The 26,400-nt window shown below is 46.8% G+C and overlaps 1 protein-coding gene across 2 annotated transcripts in view; it reads right to left on the bottom strand.

The window, feature by feature from the left end:
• Positions 1 to 26,400, bottom strand: part of SNTG2 (syntrophin gamma 2) — a 155,052-nt gene that overhangs the window by 38,847 nt on the left and 89,805 nt on the right. For both annotated transcript variants that reach the window (XM_074331613.1, XM_074331614.1), the window contains exons 10-13: positions 13,993 to 14,122; positions 12,327 to 12,365; positions 6,324 to 6,440; positions 765 to 836 (exon numbers count right to left, since the gene is read on the bottom strand). In XM_074331613.1, the coding sequence (XP_074187714.1) occupies positions 765 to 836; positions 6,324 to 6,440; positions 12,327 to 12,365; positions 13,993 to 14,122 (358 nt within the window). The remainder of the gene's footprint in view (positions 1 to 764; positions 837 to 6,323; positions 6,441 to 12,326; positions 12,366 to 13,992; positions 14,123 to 26,400) is intronic.

Raw genomic sequence — 26,400 nt, 5'->3', positions numbered from 1 at the left:
ATTTTTTCATTCAGGTTCAACATCCCAACCTGTCTAACTCAGCGTTACCAGGAGTTCTGTGCAAACCGAGCAATGTCAGGAGTCGTAGCAATGAGGTAACGTGTTCCTAGGCGTGCTCCACTCGGTGGCGTGTGCGCACCTACACGTCATGTTGTCTTTACATCTAACGTGTTCATAGGGCAGAGCAGGCCGTCCCGCTCCTGCTTCCTCAAGGCCCGTCCCTTGGGGGACGCAGCTCTCCGTACACGGGGAGGGGGAAAACAGGGAAACCAACCTCGTGGGAGATTAAGTGCTTTGCAAACTTCCCACTAAAGGACTGTTCTGAAAGCTGGACGTGCGTGTTAGGGATGAACCTCCGCCTTCTGTACCCAGGAACACATCCCCCCAAACAGGACCAGGTCTGGGCTGTCACTCTGGTCGGCTCAGGCCAGGCTTAAGGAAGAAAAGCTTTTACACACATTTTGGAAATGACTTGGTAAAAACAACAACAAACTGAAATTCCTGGAATAGTTCACTGTGATTGGAAGTGACTAAACCACCGTCCCTGTTACACGCATGCGCATGTGCACATACATGGTCCGTCTGTCCGTCTACCTTGGTAAGCAACAGGGTGACAACTTTCAGGACATGATGGGCAAATGACTGCAGATTTTCACATTAGTTTATTGCTTCAATGAACAGTGCTGAACAAATGTCTCTCTCACACTTTAAATCCAAAGGGACATCTTATCACACAGAAGCATCTACTGTGCAAAGACACTTACCTTGTCAACTTTAAATAGCACCTCACAGAGGTTATAGGTTTTTTCTGCTCGGACCCAGTCCAATATGCTCACCTGCAAGAATACAGAACATATGCATAAATCTTAAGTCTCCACACACACACACACACCTTCCCCCCAAACGTAACCATGTGATGTGATGGACGTGATAATTAACTTATTGTGGGATCGTTTCATGTATCAAATCATCACATTGTATACTCTAAATGCATTAAAATTTTGTTACCAAGTTATATCTCAATAAAGCTTGACAACTCTTGAAATGCACCATGAAGACACATCCACGTGTCGCTGGAGAATGGGAACATTTACAACAGGGAGTGGGTCAGTGTGTCTGCATCTTACTAAGTTCTGCGTCCGCAGTGGAGAATGGGCGCTGAGCTTCGGGGCGGCTGTGGATGGTGACGGGCGTGTGCGTGTTCACGGCTGACGGTGTGCGTGCCCGCATCACACACATCGCTGACACATGTACTTGTAATTACACGTAGTGGATACCCTTTGGGGAACTCATTTTGCATTCCTTTAAGACTAAATTAAGGATCAAATTTAGGTTAGATTAAGAGAATGTATACTATAATGTATATTAGAATGTATACATTGTGAATAATATAAAATGTATATATTTAATAATTAGGAAATAAAGTTCCAACTGCAGGTTTGATAGTAGCACAGTGACAAAACTGAAAGTTCTGAAACAGGACATTCCCAGAGTTCTGTACTCAACTGAATGCAGCCAGGTGTCACCTTGTAGCTCACTCGACACAGGTCCCTGGCTCGTCCGAGGGGTTCAGGTTCAGGTTTAGTAAGTGGGCAGTAGGGCCCAGAGACCTTGGTGTTTATTTTAAGTAATTTTCTACTGGTGCATTAACAGGGCTCCCAGGGCGTGAGGCCGTGGGGACCAGCAGCTCAGCAGCACTGTCGGCTGGCATCTCCTCAGGTCCCCAGCCCGACCGAGTGGATCAGAACCTGTGTTGAGGAATGTTCCCGGCCACTTGTCTGTGCAGTGTGCTCTTGGTGGCCTCTCCTCGGTGGCCATCTCCTAAGCAAACAATTCAAGGCCAAAAGCCTGACACCTTTTCAAGGGAGAGGAAGAAGCACAGCCGCAGGAAGAGGGGCTTGTGGATTAAGAAACTGTATTTACAAAGCAGACGCGCATTTAATCACTATTCATGTTACACAAGAATTCCTTATTCTGTAAACTCGATGGCTCGTGACATAATTCCCTTAAATGACAGGGTCACTGTTTTTCAGGATGCACTTCTTTTGTAGAAAGGGGTGAAAACATCTGCTTTTTCCAAATAATGACAGTTGACAATTTTCTATGTTATTTAACCGCATTTGACTTAAAAACATAGCAGAAACTGTAAACTATAAGATGTAATCTTGGCATCTTTCAATGTTACTGTGGAAAACTTAATATGTAGCCCCACGGTGATACAGGGTAATTTAATTCTGTGTTAAATACATAATCGTGTAATATTTCTTTAGTCTACAAATCTTCAGTTAAATTACTTATTTACAGGTAAATTTTTTAAATGATAGCACATACTTGCCTAATTGACAGTCTTAAAATTGCTTTTACTAATTCTTGTATATTCGTAGGCAACAGCTATATATAATTTATGTTAATGCTGTAAAATTAATTTTATAACTCTTAACACCTTTTAAGGATGTTTGAAATCGTAAGAGCTGCACCATTCTTTCTCAGATCCAACCTGCAAATCAGAACTATTGTGCCTCAGGCAGTTGGAGTGCACGGGGGTGGGGGCGTGGCCGGGGCGTGCCCGGGCGTGGCCGGGGCGTGGCCGGGGCGTGGCCGGGGCGTGGCTTGTTTCCAGCCTGGTCTGTGCCCTGGAAGCCCTGGGAAGCCAGCCCCCCACGGCTGATTCCTCTTCACAGCATGAACACCCCCGGCTGCTCCCCTTCTTTCCCCCATCCATTTCCCTTCCTTTCTCCTCTTGTCCTTCCACTCCATCCCTTTCCCTCCTCTTGATGTGCTGTGGAAAAGCGGTGAGGAGGAGAAACACAAGCGGCTCCCAGACGGCAAGGAGCTCAGCTTTATTACACTAGTGGGCCCAGTGGGGTATTTCCCAAAGAACTGAGCACTGACTGGGGTCAGGCGCTTTATTTTATAGGGCCAGGCCTCCGGGTTGGGGGAGGGGGGAGAATCTGGCCGGGGTGCCAGGGAGATCCGTCCCTAGCAGCTGTGATCCCTCAACTTTGTTTTGCCAGGGAGGCCTCTAACTATGGTGCCTGCAGGAGTCATCCTGATAAGGAGGGAGGAGGAGGGGGATTGAGCTCTTAGGGGGAGCTTGCCGGGGACAGCTCCAATAAGGGGTGACTGAGCTCCCAGGGGGGGCCTGCAGGAAACACCGTCCCAACAGATGGACCTCAGAAACTATCCCTCAATATGGGACTTTATCTTTCAGTTTTTCCTAAACATTTGCCACAGAATCTTTGTGCCTTTAAAAATTCATTTAAACATTCTGACACGAGTGTTAAGAAAAGGCTAAGAACATGGTCCAGATTTCAGAAGCAACAACCACTGCCCTGGAGAGCAAGGGGCCTGAGTGGCGAGCAAGGCCTGGGGCACAGGGACCAATGCCACTTGCTGACAGGTGGTGTATTCCACACATGCCTAACGCACTGCCATTTGGAAGATGTCTGAGCTAAACAAGCAGAGGAGGGTATGAGAGCTGGCTCACCAGGGCCCAGGAGCGGGGGTGGGGGTAGCCGCTTATGTCCCGGGGACCCGCCACTGCTGAGGGTGGGCATGGAGGGGACACAGCGTCCTGTCGGTTTCTGTTCACTTCTGTTCACCGGTCAGTCCTTTCCCTCAGAGCAGAGATCTGAACAGATTTCGAATTTCTCAGCACAATATTGACAGGAGTGCAAGGGGAGTTGACTGCAGCCAAATCTGAACAGCTGAGGGCGGTGATTTATCTGTACGATGTGGTGTTTGGGGCGGGCGGTGCTGCCAAGAAAGTAGGCCGGGGGATTTTAAAATGAACAAGCAAAACCCGGCATTAATAAAAATTACATTACCCATCGCATGACTGCGGAGGTGCCCTCTGCCCCCACAAATAAGAACTTCTGTTCATGACATCGAAACTCCCAAGGGAAGTGGATTAAACTGTATTTTGCTCACACAGGTATGGAATTTGATGCAATACTGAAAGCCTTTCTCATAATTTAGAATTTTGTACACGAGGAGAAATCACATACCGAGACCTGAACACGGGACAAGGGAACTGCGAGTCCTCAGGGGCGTGAGCTGGACGTGGGCACCGGGAGCGGGGGTGGGGCAGCTGAGAGCCTGTTCTGTCCTCGCAGGGGCAGGCGATGCACCCCTGCTGGAGCCTAATGAGACCTGATCACTGACGGCCACTCTCTCGGGTCCCCGATCATCCTCTCTGGAGCCTCAATGGAGGGTTATTCACAGTCATTTTCATGTCTTTAAATTCCTAGTTATTTTCTAATGTTACCCTGTGAGATGAAACCATATAATCTTACATTTAGCAATAAATGTTAACGAATATTATTACATTTGTCCTGAGGAGCATTCAGTGATCATTTATGCAAATATTTAGGGAACGCCTCACGTGAGGAAACCACAGCATTGGTGTGTCACTGTGACATGGGAGCCTGGACGGCAGCTGGGGACAAAGAAACACTCAGTGGGGGACTGGGCAGGTTCCCCAGGCTGGGTTTACTTAATGGTGCTATACCGTGGTTAGCAGTTTAGTTTTAACAAACACACCCGCTATGGAAGAGCTAACATTTGGGAACACAGGGACTCTCCTTCCACATGTGCAACTTCCTGGTAAATCTAAAATTACTCCAAAATGCAAAGCTAATTGTACAAAAAAACTATCCTTACCAATTAAAACAAATATGTGTTGTCTTTATGTTTGAATGTGGAACTTGATTTGTCCCTTTGTTACATTTGAAAGAACTTTGTTGACATATGACTGACACAAAAAATGGTGCACATTTAATGTATACAATGCAATGAGTTTGAAGATAGAGAACAGCCATGAAACCTGCACTGCGACCTGTGCCGTCACCTCTCCATCAGCTGCCAAAGGAAGAGGGGACGTGTGCTGGTGAAGTGGGGGTGGGAGGGGCCTCGTGTGCTGTTGGTGGGAATGGAAGTGAGCAGCCGCTCTGGAAAACAGCATGAAGTCCCTCAAAAGGTTGAAAATATTTGCTTGGAGTATCATTTTCCACCGTAATGGAATACTACTCGGCCATAAGAAAAGAGGAAATACTGCCATTAGTGACCACATGGATGGATCTTGAGATTATAATGCTAAGTGAACTAAGTCAGACAGAAACAGTTGAGAACCATATGAATTCACTGATATATGGGATATAAAACTGAAAGCAACAAAGAAACAAGACAAACAAATAAAGGAACAGAAATTCATAGACACAGACAACAGTTCAGTGGTTACCAGAGGGAGGGGGGAAAGGGGTGGTAGATGAGGAAAAAGGATTCAAACATGTGGTGATGGAAGGAGAACTGACTCGGTGGTGAACACACAATGTGATGTACAGATGATGTGATACAGAATTGTACACTTCAAACCTATGTAATTTTATTATACTAACCACTGTTACCACAACACATTGAATAAAGATTAGAATAATTGAAGCTAGAACCATCATATGGCACAGCAATTCCACTTCTGGTGTTTATCCAAAGGAAATGCAATCTGCATCTCATGTTATCCACACTCCCATGTTCACGACAGTTTTCTTCTCCACTGTCAGGACGTGGATGCAACCAGAACACCCCCTGACGGATGAGTGAGTAAAGGGAATGTGCATATGCACAGGGTGGAATGTCATCCAGCCTTAAGAAGAAGGAAATCCTTTCACTTATTTTTAATGGCACAAAGCTCCATCAATGCTCGACAGAACTTGCATTCAAATTCCTAGAACATGAAGGCACAGGTTTTGTTGTTTGTAGTTCTGATGTTCAGACTACTTCTAGGCAGGGCACCCACTCGTTACTTTAAGTTAGTAAATGATCATATTGCTAAAAACAATTACGACACATTTAGTCAGTTCGAAGTGAGCTGTGTTTGTGGGAATTGGAAAATAAAATGCAAACTGTAGCATTCAGCATAAAATTTACATGATGGACCAGACTAAATCGGGCTGTTTATTTTAATAAACCTTGGAAGATGTGAGGGAAAAGAATAGCTTTTATGTTTCAGAAATGCCTGAAGAGAAGGGTCTGTCTGTTTTGTTCTGGGAGTTCTCCCACCGCATGACTGATGCTCTAAGACATGGCCTCCTGAACCCCCAACTCCAACAGCGCAGGTTTGTAAGCAGAGCGAGGCTGCCATCTCCCAGTGAAAGACAGAAATGGATTCATCTATGGATTTAGAGGCAGAAAAGCCAGTGAATCCTGAGCAGAACCCTTCCAACCATGGAGGGACAGGGGACAAAAGCCTGGTCTCTTCCAAACCCAGGTTGTCTGGCTGCTTCTCCTCACCAGCACCCTTCCCGGGAATGTCAGAGTGTCCTTACCGGAGGGGTGCAGAACATGTACAGGGAGGGGCCTTTTAGGGCCAGGAACGTGGGCCTGAAGGTTTGAGAGCGGTCAGCCTCTTCGAGCCTCTCACTGACCCAACCCATGTGCACAACCTGCAGAGGGAAAGCTTGAAAGTTAGAAGCCCTGACAATTGTGCACTGTCACAGGGGCAGCCAGACAGCCACCAAACACATCATCCTCCCACGACCTCAGCACACCAAAGCCACAGCCTGGGGCGGAGGGGCCGGGGCCCCAGGTCTGTCTCCAGATGAAGCAGCAGACAAGAGTCTGTGACATCCCGCTGAAACATCCAGAGTTTGTTATCGGGCCAGGCTGCACACGCGCGCTGCTGACCACTTCTGGTGTGGCCAGTGCTGACCACTCAGCGACATTCAACTTGTACCTTCCAAGTATCTCGTACAACACAGCATTTCATTTCATTCCATTAGTGTTAGTGTTACACACTTGTCTGTGAGTGGCAAAAACAACTAACTGCATTTTCCATTTCTATAGTAAGCGTAAGCTTGACAAACGTGGGACAATTGTTTCTTCAGTTCAACTTCCTGACAACAGCAAACTTAGTATGACCATGTTAGATTACTACAGCTGGCACTGACTATATTTCATCTGTGACACAAAATACAAACAATGCAAATCAGAATATGATTCAAAGTTAATGGAAACAGTCAAACAACTTAAGAATTCAGCGCATGAGTTCATACTCAATATATTAAGCTAAAGCCCTGTGCATCTTGCCTAAAATTTTAATGGGACACATATTTTGTAGTAAGTGGTAAGAGTCATTTCATTTTAATTTTTCCACTTCCTCATTTTGTCATGTTAAGAAGAAAAAAACCCTAACATATTCTTAGGTAGTAAATATTTAAAGCAACTTGCACAAAATTGTTAGGACATTATCGTGGTCATGGTAACCACTTCTGGACATGCACTGTCCTGGGAGCTGTTTCAGGGCGGGGGGGGGGGGCGTCCCGCAGACAGTGGTGCCCACGTGAGTGCCCGTGATGGCCGCTGTCTGGGCGAGTGCAATGACTACTCCTGGGCTCCAGGTAGGCCATTTCTGATACCATTCTTTGTTTGATAAATCACTGACAGCTTTCCCTCCTGTGCCTGGTGAAAGACCTCATATGTCAAGATGCTAGATGATATTCTACATTGTTCCTGCCGAGGGAGAGAAAACTGATGTGTGTCATGCTAGGGACAACGTTCGCCATGGCTGAACAGTCAGCATTTTCACGGGCCTGGTGTTGAGGCCACTCACATGCACGGCTGTGAACTTCTAAGCCCTCACATCTGTGTGATAAGAGCTGGATGCTGTATAGTTTTGTTATTAGCAGACGACAGCTGTAGTTCATACGTGTCCTCGCACACACAGAACTCTCCTGACCACCGGAGAAGGGGACTAGCATGCCCTTGCATGGTACGTGCTGGGATTGAGTGCCGAGACACAGGCACCCCACTGAGAGCGCTGGCGGGCAGCAGCCAACTAACAACACGCTGTTCAGATGACACGTGTCCTTCAGTGATGCGTGGCAGACACCCAAGTATCACTGATTCCTTAAACGTCTTGTGGGTTTGAAACCAAGTACATAGATTATTTAAAAACATAGAATTGATTTATTTATTTCCCTTTTTGTCTGATCGGGCCACGTAGATAAATATTTTGGGGGGGTTTATAACACTAACAATACTTCTTTTCATCATAATATGGTGCTCAATTCCCATTGTTAAACATATTTCATTTCAGTTGGTTGTTTCCTTACCATGAGTTTTATGAGTTCTTTGTACATGGTGGATAAGACACGTTTCATTTTTACTAGCTGTTTTAGCAGACTGGTGGGGAACGGAAAATAATCACAATCCAGAAGGAAAACAGTAGGAATGGAAACAAAACGCCCCTCTCTGCATCTGTCACAGTGTGCTGCGGGGCTCCTGGAAATCTGCCCAACACGTGTTTCCTCTGGTGAGAACGCCTACTAGCCAGAGCCTTTGAATTTGCTTCTAATTAGACTCACAAAGGGGAAGAAGAGATTCAAGAGTTCTTCTGCCTGTAGGGAAGGACAAAACCTGCACTCTTTCCTTTTCCTTTAAGTTTTTAATCACATATCCAAACACTGCCAAGCCTCCCACCCTCCTCCTTCTCTTCATGAAATACTTAACCGCTGCAGTGCTGCAGTTTAGATTTCACAAGAATGATACATGGGAACCTGACCTGGAGGAACTTAAGACACGGCAGTAATAGCCACATAGAAACAAATGCAATGCCAGATGCCAGACAGACAGATGTCAGGCAGACGCCAGGAAGACAGACATTACGGACAGCTGGATTTATTACCGTGGACAGAGCTAGGAGAGAAGGCTGGACATGTACGTCCCAGGCTGACCAGGGCAGCATGCACCCTCTCAGGGCTGCCCTTGTCCAGACACAGATTTGCCGCCCGACCGGACGCAGCATGGCACTTGCTCTAGGTCTCTGGGGGGCGCCGTGGGCTGAGCGCCTGTTTCTCCCCAGCCCTGTCCTCTAACCTGCGGCCTGCCCATCCAGCACTGCACAGTCTGTTCCTTCCTGTATCTGGTGAAGGGCGCTCGGCACGTCATCCAACAGGAATGTTATTTGGAGGAGTGAAGGACGAGCTCCTTTTCTGGCCAAGAGGGCGACACACAGGTTAATAATCGGAAATGTCTGCAACTTGGATGTGAATGTAATGAAATTCCCTATGCAGCTGGATTCCACCTACATTAATTAGCAGATAAATAAGTTACAGCTTAGCTATTATTGGAAACAGTGGCTGATTTATGAAGTATTTTTAGGTATATGCAGTTCATAAATAACTTGAAGGAGAGCGAATTTTATCTTTTACATTATGAATTTTCTAATGGCTTTACATAGCCCAAGAAATGTATATTATAATTTTATGAACACTTATCTGATTGTATCACCATAATTAAATTAAGGGGACATAACCATTATAGTAAAGAAGCATATTTTCATTTATCTTTTCTGATGGCATTTCTATAGGAAACTCTTTTTCTTTCTTCCTCACTTGAATGAGTCAAGATAATTAGTTCAGCATCCATCAGATGATGACAGAACAGCTGGTCTTTTCCTTTATACAGAAGTAGTCAGAATTACCAGAGTTGTTCAGGGTGGTCTTTCTTTCTTTCTTTCTTTCTTTCTTTCTTTCTTTCTTTCTTTCTTTCTTTCTTTCTTTCTTTCTTTCTTTCTTTCTTTTTCTTTCTTTTTTTTTTTTTTTGTGTGTGTGTATTTGTTTGGTAGTTAAGGCATCCACATCTCCCTTTAATTCAGGCTTTTGAGGAGAAATTTATTTTGGAAATACACAGAGCTATCTGCTATCATACTGGGTAGACATATGTTCCGGTTTGTTTGGGACAATTCAAAATCTGTGCCTGTTGTTTTAGTGTCACTTTTAGGTTGGTCTTTGTCCCAGAAAGAAGTACCCAGTGTGGATAACAAGTTGTACAGTCATTTTATGTATTAGATGTAAGAGTCTAAAAATGTATATCCTATGCCTTTTGTATTATCCTTCTAATCCTGTTTGGTTTTTGTTGGCCAATTTCAGTGGTTGTCAAATATCTTTATTTTTTAATACTTATTCAAATATTATTTATTTGCTATACACCAAATCAGTAATTGTCCAGAATGATTTTTAAAATTCTGTCTTTGAAGGGTCCAACATCATAAATATAAACTATAATACATACAAAATGTTTAATTTGGGGAGAAAATGTGAAAGAATCCTCTACCGAAAGCGCAAAAAGATATGGTGGGGGTAATTCGTTAATAATTCTACATAGTGAGGCTCTAATATTTACTTCCAAATAAACTAATTCAAACACCCAAGTAAATTCAAAGTTATATAGAACTTTTTAAGGTTAAAAAAAGACTTTAGATTACTCAGTAAGACTTTCTTCATTTATAGATGAAAAACTAGGACTCAGATGTTAATTTATTTACGTTACACCACCAGAGAAGGGATTAGCTGGGATCGGAATCCAGGTTTTAGTTAAATAAGGCTGCCAAGAGTGACATCGCACATATGAGGTTCAATATGCGATAACATTTCACTAAAACAAAAGCAAGGTTATCCCATTGCCTCCAAGGTGTTTGAACCACTATTCATTGAATGTTCTCTGTCTCTAGTGGGAGTTTGCTTCTCAGACAGTTTTAAGTTTCTCTGAACCTTAATTCACGATTCTCTCTTGTGAGGCAATGAGAAAGAGGAGTTAAATTCAAAGCAAAATAAAACATGTTTTGATTTCCAGACGAGTGCTTCTCGTGGTGCCAAGTAGTTCAAGTGCACCTATGAGAACCCTCGGTGTTCTTCCAAACACATCAAATTCAAGGCCCATGGAAACTGCACATCACAGCGGCATGTTCTCAGCATAAGGGCTGCTCACATTTGCTCTGTACTTAACTGTGTGCGAACCACTGACCGTGGCTGATGTGTCAGGACAGTCACAGGAGAGGAGAGAGAACTGCCCCACCGTGAACGAGACGGAGGAGCACCGCTGGAGCACTGCCGGAGCACGGCCAGAGCACCGCTGGAGCACCGCCGGAGCACTCCCGCCCATGCACTCAGGGGAGCCTCTCATTCATTTTAAAAAGGACCTCGCGGGCATTTTGCTAATTTTGATTTTGCCAACAGAAACCCAATTTCTAATGGCAAATTATTCCTGGAGACAACAGGACCGATGTGGTCCATTCTCCCAGCAGCCTCAGTAAATAAATCCAGAGAAGATGTGCTTCATGTGTGAAGTATGGACAGGTACGTCCTCAGTGGAAAAGTCTGACAACTTCTGTGTCAGAAACACAAAGCATAGCTGGAATATAATATTTCATGTATAAGAATATGAAATGAATCCTGTATTAACTTGAAGACACTTATGGAAATATTACTCATTAAATAGCTAACCATATCGTTTAGATATATGAAAAAAAACATAGTTGATCATAAATTTAGAAAAATATTACAAGAGTAACTTTTCTTAGAATTTCTTTTCTAATTTAAAAATGTCGACCAGACTGGTTTAATTAAAAACTTGGTCCTAATTTCCAATCTTTCTTCAGTAAATTTTTGATTGGCAGAGGCTTAATCTCCCAAATGTCTGCCATCTTGAATTCAAATTTTATCACTAAGCGTCATTTAAAGTGTTGACAAGCAGTACTTAAAGTACGCTGAATGCATTCTTCTCAGCTTTCTTCACTTGAGGCTACAGTGCACACTTCCTCAAACGCATGAAAGATACAATCAGAAACTAATGAGCTACAAACAAAAACTGTGTGCCCTTCCTGTGCAGCCTACACTATGGCTTTATCAGAAAGGACGCAGGACGACACAGTGGCCTGGAGTTCCCCTACCTGTCCCGCAGCTTGATGTGAGAGATCTTCCTACGTCCCCATAGGCCCAGCCCAGGAGCAGCCCTTCACTTGGAGGTCGGGCCTGCGCTCCGAGGACGGTGAGCTGAGGGTCCCAACGTGGGAGCCACACCTGTGACTGGGCCTCAAGGTGAGCAAATTGCCTGTCTGGGGAGGGTGCCCACCTCCCACAATAACACCTGCTGGGTCAAAGACCACGCAAGAGGGAAGCTCTCCAAGTGAGGACGCTATCTAAGCAAATCACTCGGTGCCTGAGATTCCAAGTTACACAGGTGCCTCCATCGTACACCCTGTCAGCTTAAACCACTGCAGCGGCATGCGATTCTCTCATCACGCTTCCTCATGAAACACGGCTGCCGACAGACAGACCTGGTCACACAGCCCACACAGGAGATGGGACGATTCCTCCTACACTATTTCCACGGCGCACGAGTAGTTTGGTGCTGTGAACAGTGAGGGCATGACCTCCGTCTGGCATGTGCTCATGTTTTTCTATCAAAATTTCCAAATCAAATGTCATCAACAGGAAGAAAGTACTTTTGGAGACTTATTATACGACAAGCACAAAAAACACTGCCCCTACCTGGTCACACGGAGAACAGCACGTATTTGTCATTTCCATCTGCAGAGAGAGGGAAGCGAGGAGAGGAGTCAGTCGCTGTGACAAGCACATTCATGCCACAGATTTGCAGCCTGTCTCACTGGCAACGGAATTAACTAGCTGCAGGGAGGGTCCTTGGGAGTTTCTCTTACAATTCATTTCTTAGCAGAGTAAATACCAATGGCTGGCAGCAATTCCCATAACAGAAAAAAACCCAGTGTTGGTATACTTAAATTACTGTTTTTCAAATATCAGCGTTTTATGTAAGTAAAGCTATGGGACAGCTGATGCTTAAATTTCATCATCTGGAAAAATAGGGAAATGACTCTGCTGTGCATGAACTTATGGTCATGACGGCTTTCACATTCCTCATTTGATCCTTCACTTAGTGCACTCCTGAAAGGTCGTATTGTTTCCCAGACTTTACCAGTGAGGCCAGGAAGTGCAAAACAATAGCACGCCAAGGCTCCACACTGGAAAGGGCTCTGAGCCTACGTGTCTGGCTCTGAAGTGTTGGCGTTTCCTTTGCTCTGCTCGGCTGAATTGCTAGAATGTGTGGACATCACCTAAACCTGAAGAGCTCTCGTCACAGGCAGTTCAGCAAATATCAACCGACCACCACCTGTGTTTTTTCTTTCTTTTCCTTTTACATCCAGGTACCTTCAGAATTGAGAATGTTAACCTTTAAAACTAAGGTCTTGAAAAGTTCTAGGCCTCCTTACGTAACTGAAGGAAGCCCTGAGGTCTGGAGAAGAGAAATCCAACATATTCCCCCAATATTTTAATGTGCTCTGCCGGCCTCGCCTGCAGCGTCCAGGAGCAAGGCAGTGTGGACAGAGGAAGAGGGCAGTGGGTGGGGTGGGTGTGGGCGGGATGCGGGGCCTGGCCTTGCTGTGAGAGCACGAGCCCAAAGCCCGCCCTGGGACAGAAGCCTCGGTTGGGGTGTCCCCGCAGTCACCAGGGCCAGTCAGCTGGGAGGGACTGAGAACAAGAAAGCTGGTCAAAGGCCACCTTTCAGGAACCTCCCAGCTGTGGCCTCCACACAGGGGTGGCTTCAAAGAACCTCATACTCGACTGATTTTTCACTCCCACCCGATCTCGTTTTACTCTTCATTTGGTATTTCACATTGACCTTAAAAATGAAAAAGATCAGTCCAGGAGACAAAGCACTGTTTCTTTTTTGATACCTGCAGTGACAATTGGAGAAGTCATCTTTCGGGTTGGAAATGCCGCTTTACAAGTTTTCATCATGTTTCGAGGAATTATACCTTTAACCCAAGTAGGTTCCCCAAATAAAAATGCCACTTTATATCCATGCATTTGGAATCTATCTATAATATCTATCTATCTTTATTTCTATTTCTATTCACACAAATATTTATGTGTATGAACATGGAAAGCAAGAGAGAGAGGGAGGGAGGGAGGGACCCACCATTCAAGTACCCAGACGTCTGACTCAGCTTATGCTCTTACTGAGGAAACACTCACATGGCTTAAATTTTAACTTTTTTAGTCATAGATCTGAAATGTTGGGGGGAAGTACCTGTTCTTCTGTTTCATGCTCTAGCTGGTTGTTTTCGGGTGAATCCTGAGTGACAAGGCCCCTAATTATCTCCGTGCATTAGAGGGAGTGGGACGCGGTACTCACGGTTTGCAGTGTCAGGTCACCGATGTTTGCGGACACGGCTTGGAGCCAGCCAGCGTGCTCCTGGGCGCTGGGAAACTGAAGCAGACCCGAGCTCGCTCCATCCAGCGCCACCACCTGGAAGGCGTTGGGCCTGCAGGAAGGAGAGGACGGTGCTGGGCGAGGAGCCCGCAGGCCCGTCCTGCAGGAGCGCCGAGGGCCCTCAGCCCCGCTGGCCGCACGCCGCCCTCCAGCCCACTCAGTATGGATCTGCGCACGCAGGACACACGGCAGACAGACAGCGTGCCCATCCGCGGACGCTCCCGCGTGGTGAGGAGCTTTACTGGAGCTCAGGTCAGTACTTTGAGACCCCCCACCAACAGCTATTCCTAATTCAATAAAAACACGGAGGGCGAGTCCCATGGGAGACAGTTCTTGCCCCCGTGGAAACTCTGGCTTACTGCCTGTGGGGTCCTCGGTAGCTTCTCCCTCGAAGGCAGTTTGCTGTGCTTTTGAAACCTCTTATCACGACGATGACAGGGCAAGGGAAACGCGTCCTCACAGCACTGACCATGTTTTATGGCCACACGTGCATTTCTGATTTATGACAGCTTTTGCAGAAGTTGGTTCTCCGTCCTTTTCTCCATGAAAATCAGCGTGCCACAAAGCCTGCCGTGACAAATGATTCCTAACAGCAAAACGACTGTCTGCAGCTCAGTACTTCCCTATAATGCAAAGCCTGTTTTCCAAATATAATTTGTACAAAACTACTGTTACAGACTGAGTTGTACCCTTTCCAAACATCATTGTTGCTGCCCTAATCCCCAGTGTGGACATATGTGTTGCTCGGGCCTTGGAGGAAAGAAGTAAGGTCGAGTGGGTCCCCGATCTGACAGTACTAGTGTCCTTGTAAGAGGAGGCCTAGAACTCTGCCAGGTGAGGACACAGAGAGGGCGGCAGCGTGGGCCGGCCAGGAAGGGGGTTCTCACCGACAGCAGGGAGGGGGTTCTCACAGACACCGAGGGTGCTGGCGCCCTGACCTCGGGCCTCTGTTCTCCAGAACTGAGAGAAAATAAATGTCTGCTGCATACGCCCTGGCCTGTGGCGTCCTGCGGTGGCAGCCCGAGCTGACTGACACAGTTAGTACAGAAAAGGAACGTCTTTACACCTCTGTTCATTTTTTTCTTAAGAACGCAGTGTATACTAACCCAGGTAGCCTATGACTTCATGTCCCGACGCAAATAATTGAAAGGTAAAAACCAATAAAAGAAACATTAAAAAAAAAAAAGGTCCACACTAAATTATGTTTTAATCTTTCAGATATGACTTTAATCACGGTTTCACTAAGCAGGGAAAGGCCATAAGAGAAGGAGTAGGAACCAGAGACATTTTCAAACAGTCCTGTGCATTCGTGGGCCAAATCTATCAGACTATGGTTCCTTGATGAAACGACCCTTTCTTTTCCTTAAGCAGACATCCCTGATGAGGTGCCACTCCCACCTTCATCTGCATGACTTGATTCAACAGAAAATTTGTTTACAGACAAGTGTCCTTGTCTCCACTTGCCTTGGCTCAGAGCTGTTACCCAGGGGCCACAGCCTCGAGTTCCTCAGGAAAGGTTTGCAAAGGCACCGCCTGTCCTTGCAACAGGGCTGGAGAAGTCCGGCCTGGGCTCACTGCAAGCGCTGTTTGCTGTGGAGAAAGGCAGCTGAAAGGACCACCACAGACTGAATGAATCAGGCTCACCTGGCAGCTGGTGGGTTGCAGGAGAAAACCTGGGTAAGGCACCTGACAGGAGCTCTCCTGGGTCAGAACGAATCTCAAGCTCTGACCCCAGGATCTAGTCTTTCTAAGAAACTAGATGTGACTGGATTATTCTGCAGCACCATTTATGCCACAAAGATTTGTTCCAAACAATAGACAAATCAGCTAGAAATTAGTGAAGTTTAATAAATGGGTGTGGTCGGGGAAAGAGACAAAGGGACCCTGTCAAACCCCACTGTCAGCCCAGGGTGACTGTGTACACACCCAAACTGCACCTCCGAGCACCACCACAGAGGCGGGACACTATCGGGGGGAGGGTGCTGGATAGACATCACAAAAATAATCCAACCAACAAGCAAACAAACAAACAAATGGGAACAACAAGCCCCAGAAGGGGTGGGGTTGGGACCAGTACCCAGAGTTGCTAAAAACAGGAGAATATACCTATGACCTATATGCTGGGAAAATGCAGGCACAGAGACCATCCGTGAGCAGGACCAGATGTCACATTGAACAGAAAGGTGTCCAAACAGCCATTGCAAACATATTCAAGGGACTAAAGGAAACCATGTTTAAAGAAATAAAGATACGACGACAACGTCCTATCAAATAGAGAATATCAATATCAGTAAGAAAAGAGAAACTACAAAAAACAACTAAATTGGATAAACTGGAGTTAAAAAGTACAATAACTGAAACAAAAATGTTACTAGACATGCTTGATAGATTTTAAAGGAAAGAATAATTAGGGAACTTGAAAACAAATTGATAGACCTCACGTAATTTAAAGGACAGACAGAAAGAAGAGTGAAGAAAAATCATCAGAGCCTCTGAAAATGCGACCCCAATATACCTGCATAAAGGGAGTAGCGGAGGAGAAAGAAGCAGAAAACATATTCTTAGTAATAATGGCTGAAAAATTCCCCAATTTATTGAAAAACACTAAGCTCCGTATCCAGGAAGCTCAAATAGCCCAAGTGGGATTATTCACACAGATACCCACAAACAGACTTACGTCAATGATGCTGAAAATCAGAGACAAGAGAAAAATCTTAAAGCAGCAAGAGAAGAAACAAGTCATCACCGATAAGGTAACAGCAATGAACAGCTGACCTCTCAGTGGAGACTGGAGGCCAGGAGATGCTAGGACAGCACATCAAAGTGCTCAAAGGACAAATCTGCCAACCAAGTAGAAATACAGCACCAATACTGTGTTTCGCACCAAAGCTCTCTGTGAAAAACGAAGGTAAAATGAAGACATTCCAAGATAAGCAAGATCTAGAGAATGTGTTGCTGATAAAACCTCCTTACAGGAAAGACTGATGGAAGTTCTTTAGGTTGAAAGCAGGAGACCCCTGATTGTTATTTGAATCCACATGAGAAAGCAAAGACCACTAGTAAAGGTAATAATATAACTATAAAAACAGTATACGTATTTCTCCTCTCTTATTGTAAATAATGCAAAAGGCAATTATATAAAATAATATGTATATGATGCACTGCTGGGCCAAATAGTTGGAGGCTTCAATACCCACTTGTAATAACGGCTAGAAAAACTGAGCAGGATGACAAGAAAGGGGAGCCGGAGCCGCACGATGGAGCAGCTGGCAGCCCCGTGGGACTCCCCAGGCAGTGACAGGACGCAAGCTCAGCCTGCTTCAGGACGGACTATGTACCTGGCCAGAGAAACTCAGAGCACTTAACAGGACAGAAATCATACAAAGTGTGTTTCCCAACCGCAGTGGACTCACATTTGAAATCAATAACAGAAAGAAATTGAGAAATTCGTAAGTATATGGTAATTAAACAATACAGTCCCAAATAATGAATGGATCAAAGAAGAGCAGAGGTGACGTCATAGGAATGGCAGCAGTGAGGTGGTCTCCTTGCGTTCTCCTCTGGAACTTACCCCAAATTGAACATCTATAACCCATCAAAGACTCTCTGCTCATCACACAGAGCAGCGAAGAGGCTCGGACAAGGGTTATTCCAAGGTGGGCAAACCGGGCGACCATGGGAAGAGGGAAGGGAGTGGAGTGGAGACGCAGCCGCATCCACGGCTGGGGAGACGCGGGGGCCCCAGGACACAGAACAGAGATCACAAGGGCCAGGAGGTGGGCTCTTTCTCTGGTCCCACAGCTGATCTCTCCTGCAGAGAGAGCAGGTATCCCATGTTTGAGGCAGTAACCTCATCGGAGATCTCCAGCTGGGCCCCAGGTCAAACAAAAAAGCAAAGCCATACCTGGGCCCCTTCCCCCACTCTCCCACAGCAATCCTAGCCCCGCCCTTCCAGAGTCTCTAGCTGGTCCCTGAACTGAGGAGTATGTCAGATAACAGAGGAGCCATAGTGCTCAGGACCCGGAAAAAAGCTGCTTTCAACTGTGACCCAGGGAAGAGGCAGGGAAGAGTGTGACACTGCTGGGCTGGGAGACGGCAGAAACCTCCTTTCCGAGCCCCCACCTTTTCTGGGCTGCTGCTGTGACAAGATAATTACAGCTTCAGAGACACACACAGGGGCTAACAGCAGGGGGCAGAGGCAGCTCTGGGCTTTCAGCAGCTCAGAAATCTCCAGCCCTCCACACCCCCTGACGGAAGAAGTGCCCTAAGACTCAGGAGACCTGTGCACAGAGAAGCCCACGTCCCAGCGGCTGGTTGTGCTGCTCTCAGTGAGCGTATGTGCAGGTGAGAGCAGAAAGTGCACTGACTTTGTGGAAACTACCAACCACACCTCATAACCCCACTCATCTAGAACTGCAGGGCCAGGGTCACTCTGGGCACCAGACGGCCAGATCTGCCTGCACAAGACGTAGAGGACTCTTTGTACAACCGAGGACGAACTGGAGATTGTTTGGTGGGCTTAAGGCAAAAAGCTTTTTTTTTTCGTATGACTATCATTTTTAGCTTATATTATATGTACATATACATACACTTTCCCCTCTTTCTCTTTTTTTTTTTTCTCTTCCCTGCCCTACTTTTCCTCCCTCTTTCCATTTTTCAGTATTAACTTTTCGTGTGTGTGTGTGTGTGTGTGTGTGTGTGTGTGTATTTGATATTTTTGCCTGTGTTGAGTGTCGGTTATCAGTTGTTTTTACATGTGAGAGAATGTGGTTTTTTCTTTGTTGTTGTTATTGTGCTTGTTGATTTGTTTTGTTCTGAAATTGCCCTACACCAGGGCCCTACACACACCCAGAGGCCAACTCCAGACCAAACCAGAGTATTACTGGGTTTGACCTACAAGTGACACACCCAGAGGGAATTCTCTACAGGCACAAGAGCCCATAGGGGCCAAGTCTCATCTGGGCGTTCAACCCTCATGCAGCAGCTCATCCACTGTGGTCAGAGCCAATTCTCACAACTGGACAGCCTTGAAGTCAATCCCACCTACTGACAAGCCAAAAGCAATTAAAGTTCAACTTTAACGGGAGAACAAACACAACACAAAGGTCACCTTTGGAGCACACGCACAGGAGAATAGGGAAGTGGTGCAAGTCAAATATAAAGGACACATACTACATAAGATCACCCAGCAAAGACTGAGAACCCTAGGGGATCTACTAATACATCGAAGCAAACACAGAGAGTCAGCCAGAATGGGGAAACAAAGAAACATGTCCCAAATAAAAGAACAGAAGAAACCTCCAGAAATGGTATCAAATGAAATAGAGGTAACCAACCTATCAGAGACAGAGTTCAGAACATTGATGATGAAAATGTTTAAGGAGCTTAGTGACAACATAAGGAAGGATAGAGAAATGATAACGAACAACCAGTTAGAACTAAAGAACACAATGACTGAAATAAAGAACACAGAACACACTTGAAGGAATTGCCAGCAGCTTAAATGAGGCAGAGGATCGAATCAAAGAAGAAATGAGCATATGATTTGAGATGAGTGAAAATGAAGACGTGACAGTCCAGAACCGATGGAACACAGCTGGAACCGTCTTGTGTATTTATAGGTGTAATGCCTGATTAACAACGGAAAATGGATCTCCAATTAGCCATCTCACCTTCTATCTTAAGACACTAGAAAATGAAGAGCACAACTAAACATAAAGTAAACATAAGGGAGGAAACAATAAAGATTAGAGCCGGACTTAATGAAACAGAGAAGAGAAAATCAATGTAGACAAAATCTGGTTCTTTAAAAAGATCAGCGAAGTTGACAAGCTTTAGGTGGATTTACCAAAGAAAAAAGAAATAAGACTCACAAGACTAGAATAAAAAATGAAAGATGAGATATTACTATCAATATTACAGAAATAAAAGAATTATAAAGGAATTCTGCGAGCTATGGTATGCTGATAAATGACATAACTTATATGAAATTGAGAAAGTCCTAGAAAGACACAAACTACCAAAACTGACTCAAGAACTCTGAATGGACAATATTACAAGAAAAGAGTTCGATTAACCAAAAAACTAACCACAAAGCAAAGCCAAGGCCCAGAAGTCTTCACTGCTAAATTCTACCAAACATTCAATTACCCACAAACTCCGCCAAAACCAGAAGAGGGCCTCTCCCTACTGCTTCCATAAGGCAGATGCTATTCTGATACCAAAACCACAAGACGTCACGAGAACAGAAAACTACAGACCAATACCTGCTTGGAATATTGCAAAGGTCCTGCACAAAATCCTAGGGAACTGAATCCGGTGGCACAGATGGAGAACTGAACACCACAACCAGGGGGATTTGTCCCGGAATTCGCCACACGCTCGTCCTTCCTGACCCTTTACCAAGTCGACTGCTTCAGGCAGCATCTGACCGCGTGACTCGTCTCAACTGTTCTCAAGGCCCCAAACCTGACGCGGTCAGCCTGTCAGGCAAGGACCAGCTCCCGAGCTCCTGCCCCCGTCGTGCCGTGGCTCCCAGTACCCATCCCGGAGCCGACTCTAAGAAGTGCAAATGCTTACCTGCCTTCAGAGCTTCAATGTCGAGAAAGCAAACTCGGCATTTACAAATCACCTTTAAACCAGGTATGTGGTTATGAAAGACCAAATATACTTGACCCTCCAAAATTAGCCAGAGACCCTGAAGCATGAATTACAGGTCACGGCATCGGTGAGGAGCACACCCTGCCATTGCCCTGAGGCCCCTGCCAACACCTGTCTCTCTTCCGGGCGGTGACGTGGGAGGGCAGGAGGGACACACACACGAGGGTCTCATCTTCGTTTGACCTGCAGCCTCTGTGCTTTGGAAGCTGAGGAGCAAGTGTGTTTATTTTAGCCCAGGACGCAGAGGTCTGAGCGTTCACTACACAAAATGAGAGGAAAACATGTATCTCTCTCAGAATTTGAAAAACCTTCATGTTCTCTTCTGTATGTTGCATTCCAGACTGTCTCTGAGGTGTGTCATCATCTTCCTGTCACGCCCTGTGTCCCTTGTGAGGCTAGTGTCCTCCTGCCCCATGCCCTCATGGAGCAGGACTCAGAGCTGTGTTGGGCAGAGGGCCCTGAGGACCACGCCACCGCCAGATGGTGGAAGGAAGATGGACAGAAAGAGGCTCAAGGGTCATGGATACTCAGGACTCTTCCTGCTTGACCCTTACATCTGCCTACAACGTGCTACAGGACAGTAAGCTCCAGAGTGTGTCCACGTCATACCTGCAGCACCCACAACAGCCCCTGCACGGAGTAGGCGCCTGCACATAGTAGGCCCCTGCACTTAGTAGGCCCCTGCACACAGTAGGCACAGAGCGTCTGCTGCACGAACACAGTAGGAAAACGTGCAGCATGACGTAACACACATCGATCGCCCCCACTGCCCAGGGCCACCCATGTGGGAACACCCCCCACCCCTGCTGAGCTGTGCGCTCTCCTCCCCTGTGACAGGTAACTGAAGCGCCACATAGTGGGGCGGTGAGGTGAAGTAGATCAGGCGCAGAAGGTGACAGCTGCATGTGGCGTGTTAGGCACATGCCTATCACACTAACCTCTCTTCAGGGGGCCGTCTCCTGGTTACGGCTCCGGCACTGTACTGAGTGGCTTGGGTCTCTTTTAACACATCTGCGGCCTGCGACTGACCTGGTTATATCAGAAGGAAGGTGCTGGCAACACACAACCTCATGGCAGTAGTAACTGCTGTGACAAGGGTGCAGTGACAAGACCTAAAGGGTTTGGAGGCTCGCTCTGTGCCAGGCTCTCGCCTGAGTCATTTTCGGTTCACTTGCCCTCACAGCCCTCACGAATGAGGTGCTGTCATTCAGTTTCCCAGGAAGCGACGGAGCTGAGGGATGGTATCCCCACCCATCCTGGGCAGCTGGCAGGGGCATACACTGGCCCGCAGCCCGGGCGAGTTCCTCCTGTGGACCACGCTACCCACAGACATGAAACCGTTGTCACCCTTAGTCCCCAGAGCACAAGCAGCTGCCTCAGGTTTCCTGTCCTGCTTCTCGATGACCCATCCCTAAGGTGCCCCCATGGCCTCCAACACCAAAAGTAGGCACTGTCAGTCCCCAGGCAGCAAATGTGACCAGCCATCCCTGTGACAGAGCCTTGCGCCCACACAATTCCATCCACACAAACACATCACACGGTCACCAGAATCTCCTCAGCGTCAGGGAAATGCGGCCTGAACTCTCCAGCCTGGGTCCTCTGCCTTGCCTCTGCTCTTCTGTTGACCATCAGAGTGTGTCAGCACCATGACTAGAAAGCAACAGCACACAGTATGCTCTTTCCTCATTTCTCAGATGGGGAGGGTGCTCCCAGAAGAAGGGGCGTCCGGGGGTCAAAAGTGGGGAGTGTGTACTTGGTGCCTGCAGCAGAACTGAGTAAACAGTGGTGACAACCGAGTGGTGGAATATTGAGGAATTTATGTACTTATTTGTTCCGTTCTATATTATTATAGAAATTCTATATTATTATAGAATTCTATATTATTCTATAGAATAATATAGAATTCTATATTATTATAGAATATTAATTATTATATTATTCTATATAAAGACATCGAAGATAACGAGCTGTGTCAGTAAACTGCCAGCTCTGACCAAATGGGAACGTAAGCGGCATTTCCCCAACACACCTGCCCGGGTTCACTTTTGCACAGGCCGCGGGAGCTGATGTGCAAACACAGGTGGGATGGACACGTGAGCTGAGTGCTGCCTGGCCAGCGACGCAGCGCCAAGAGTGTCCTTCACAGCTCCCGGTCCCCAGAGGTGCCAGCTCGCCTCTTCAGGAGGGTGGGTCCTCACGCAGCAGGGAGGGGCAGTGCCCCTGCGCCAGCCACGCAGGCGGCCCCTTTCCTGCGGCTCCTGTGTGCGTGTGGCCGGCACACCTGGAAGCCCGGTGTCTGCATGTGAGAGAAGCTGCCGCTGCAAAGAGCCGCTTGGTCACTGCTAATGAGATCTTGTGGGTTCTGTTTTTAAGGGCAAATGTAGAGTTAAGCTCATGAACTTGAAAACAAAACACACAAGACCTCCTCTACTGATGATGAACAGCTCTTTGTAAAAAAACCCACATTTATTACAAACGCCCAGTGAATGACAGTGTTAGACACACGAGGATGGGACAAGGGGCTCCAAGCCCTGCTTGTGTCCTAAGTGACAAGCAGGCCGGAATCAGGGTCTGTACTCGCTCAACACTGCTCAGCGCATCTCGTGGTCTTGATTGGAGTTTCAAATTCTCACGTTGGAACCAAGAATCGGACATTTTAAAAGCTCACTTTACATAATGACTGAAGTTACTGCCAACAATTCAAACTACTGTAAATCGAGAGTAGACGAATGTGTTTATTGTTTGTAAAGAGGCAACAAAACTCATCCTAAAAGATGACAGATGGCCAAAGTCACTGGGATTATAAGTCTCAAAGTTCTGTTTTCCCAACCGATTTAATGGCGTTGTGGCCTATAGCTGGGGACAGTTCGCATCACAAACACCACCTGTCCATTTCCTAGGTCATCAGTGGTTTCTCGCACGTGTAAGTCTGGGTGGTGTGTTTTGCACTTCTGAGCCCGGAGGTCACCGAGCTGTCCTCACGGGCTTTGCTTCCCTTGGGCAAACCTGCTGAAGCCCAGGTATCTTTCAACAATAGCAGTGGGTCACTGCCCACAGCATGGCTGCCGACCCCACACACACTTCAGCCGGTGCCCGAGGAAGGGAGCAGGACGTCCAGCCCTCCCTCTGCATCTCTGACTGACGGCGAGGAAAGCCAACTGACCGGGGAATATACCAACTCCTGATGCCACCGTCCACACTGAGGGATGCTCTGAGTATCGATTCTTCCCTTGAAAAATGCACATTTTATCCACACAACCTTCAGTTTCTCTAATGCTGATTCACTTTTATTTCCAAATTCAGATCCATACTCCTAACTCCTGAGCCCATGTGATCTCATCTAAACGAATAACGTCTCAGAGTCTCCGAAGCCGACTGAAGCAAGTGGACAGTAGCAAAACAGCAGAGTTGGGTACTGAGTGGATGGATTTATTGGTAAATAGATTTTCTCACTTTTCAACTTTCAGTTTACTTGCATAATAAGTTAGTTTTAAACCTGTTTTCCCATTTATTCCATAGGAAGCTAACTTCAGAAGTTATTCAAGAGAAAAAGACACCTGCACACTGCAGAGGGGTCAGCTTTCTGGTGTGAATGGGATATTTCACAAAACACGTGAAAGCCCTTAAAATGCTTTAACCCTTTCATTCCATAATCCAACGACATTATTTACTCTAATGAGTGATCAGTAATGTGCACAAAAATTGTACACAAGAACATTACAGCAGTCCCCAAATCTCTTTAAGACAAAGAAGAACCTGCTGGTACCATTATAAAGGAGTGCGGGGAAAGCATATACGGTACCTCGAGCTGGGAGCTACACAGTTCTCTTCTCGTGAAAATGCCAGAGCCGTATTTTCATCTGTGATGCTACCTCCATCTCTATAGAAAATGTCTAGACAGATCTGTGTCAGGGAACACTCCATCTCACAGCGAAAACATGGAGTGTTCACTCCCCCACATTTATATTTTCTGAATTTCTGAGAACTAACATTTTAGCTGTGTGTATCTATAGATATGTGTGTGTGTATTCACACACCATCTAGACCAGGGGCATCCAAACTGCGGCCCGTGGGCCAACTGCGGCCCGCAATCCATTGTTAATTGGTCCACAGCAAATTCCCAAAATACATTCAGTTTACTTAAATAAACCAGGTGAGGCAATACGTACTTCACCTCGAGTGAGTGGCCCGTCTGTTTGTGTATTTTACCGCATATGGCCCTTGGTGAAAAACGTTGAAAAAAGTTTGGACACCTCTGTTCTAGACACATATACACACACATATACACGTGTGTGTGCATGTGTGTGCGTGTGCATCTGTGTGCGTGCATGTGCATGTGTGCATGTGTGTGCGTGTGCGTATGTGCCCGTGTGTGCGTGTGTGCATGAATGTCTGTGCGTGTGTGCGTGCACGTGTGTGCACGTGTGTGCGTGTGTGCGTGCGTGTGCACGTGTGCACGTGTGTGTGCATGTGTGTGCGTGCCCCAACCATTCATACCATCAGGTACTCCTTGCTCTTCAAGCTGCTTCACTTGTCCCGGAAGCCCCCTAACAGCATCCCACTCTCCAAGGACTTACGATCCTCTCTCCCTTGGACACTGGGACACTATAGTTTTGGATACTTGAATATTATACTTTTAATTTAACTGCTTGTTTGCTGGCACATATGCTTTTTTGCATAGCACTTACTTGGGTGGGACAAAAACTCCATTACCACAGGCTCTCTTTTAGCAGCACGAAAACCCCGCCACTTCGGGCCGTTTGTTCTGTTGCAACGATGAGGATGCTGGTAAAAAGATGGGGTACTAGAGAAAATGTCTTACCCGCAGCCGCGAGTTGTGCCCAGTGAGCAGGGAGGTGCTAGCCACGGGCAGAGGCAAGTGGCAGGCGGATCAACTGTGGGCATGGCCAGCCTGGGACTTTCTTAGGAGAACAGGATGTGACAAGAGGGTGGCTCTTTCCTCCAAGATTCCACTCTCCCCACTTTAAACCCCGTCCTGCTTATTTCATCCGAAAGCTTGAGAACTGATTACATTTCCACAAAGAGAGGGGGAAAGGAGGGGAGGGGAGCGGGGAGGATGGGGAGGGTGGGGTTGGGAGAGAGAGGGAGGAGCATTCCCCCAGAACAAGCGCACTGGTTGCAGAAAAGGGAGCCAGGCGAATGAGAGGGACGCCGCCAGCGCCGCTGCCAGCGCCACCACCCGTGCCACTGTTGGCATCAGTGCTGCTGGGAGCTGCTCGGAACCCCCAGGACACAGCTGGCCTGCGTTCCAGCAAGGACAGCTGTGCACGTTGATGAGCTGGGTGGGGGGTAATGACGCTCCTGTATCATCAGCATCTGTCCTACAGTAACTACCTGGGGAGTCACCTAGCAGGGGCCCTTGCCCAGGTTACCAGTGGGGCACCAGACCCGTGGAGGCGAAGGTCCCTGGCTGCCACACCGAGCTGGGCCCCAGAAAGACGTTAGCCCCGGATTCGGCTTCGGAGCAAAAAGGACTGTGCTCGGCCACCTGGAGGACCCAGAGTGACAGAGCTGACCAGTGACATTGGCCGGTCACTGCCCCCCCAGGGACAGTCAGGACCCCATGCACATCCCACCATGAAGCAAAGCTCAGTCCCTGTCCCAGGGCCACCTCAGAGGGGACAGTGCGTCAACGCAGGTGTGAGTTAC

Source organism: Rhinolophus sinicus, linkage group LG05 (genome assembly GCF_036562045.2).
Source record: "Rhinolophus sinicus isolate RSC01 linkage group LG05, ASM3656204v1, whole genome shotgun sequence".
Taxonomy (NCBI): domain Eukaryota; kingdom Metazoa; phylum Chordata; class Mammalia; order Chiroptera; family Rhinolophidae; genus Rhinolophus; species Rhinolophus sinicus.
This window is presented reverse-complemented; position numbering and strand designations above follow the sequence as displayed.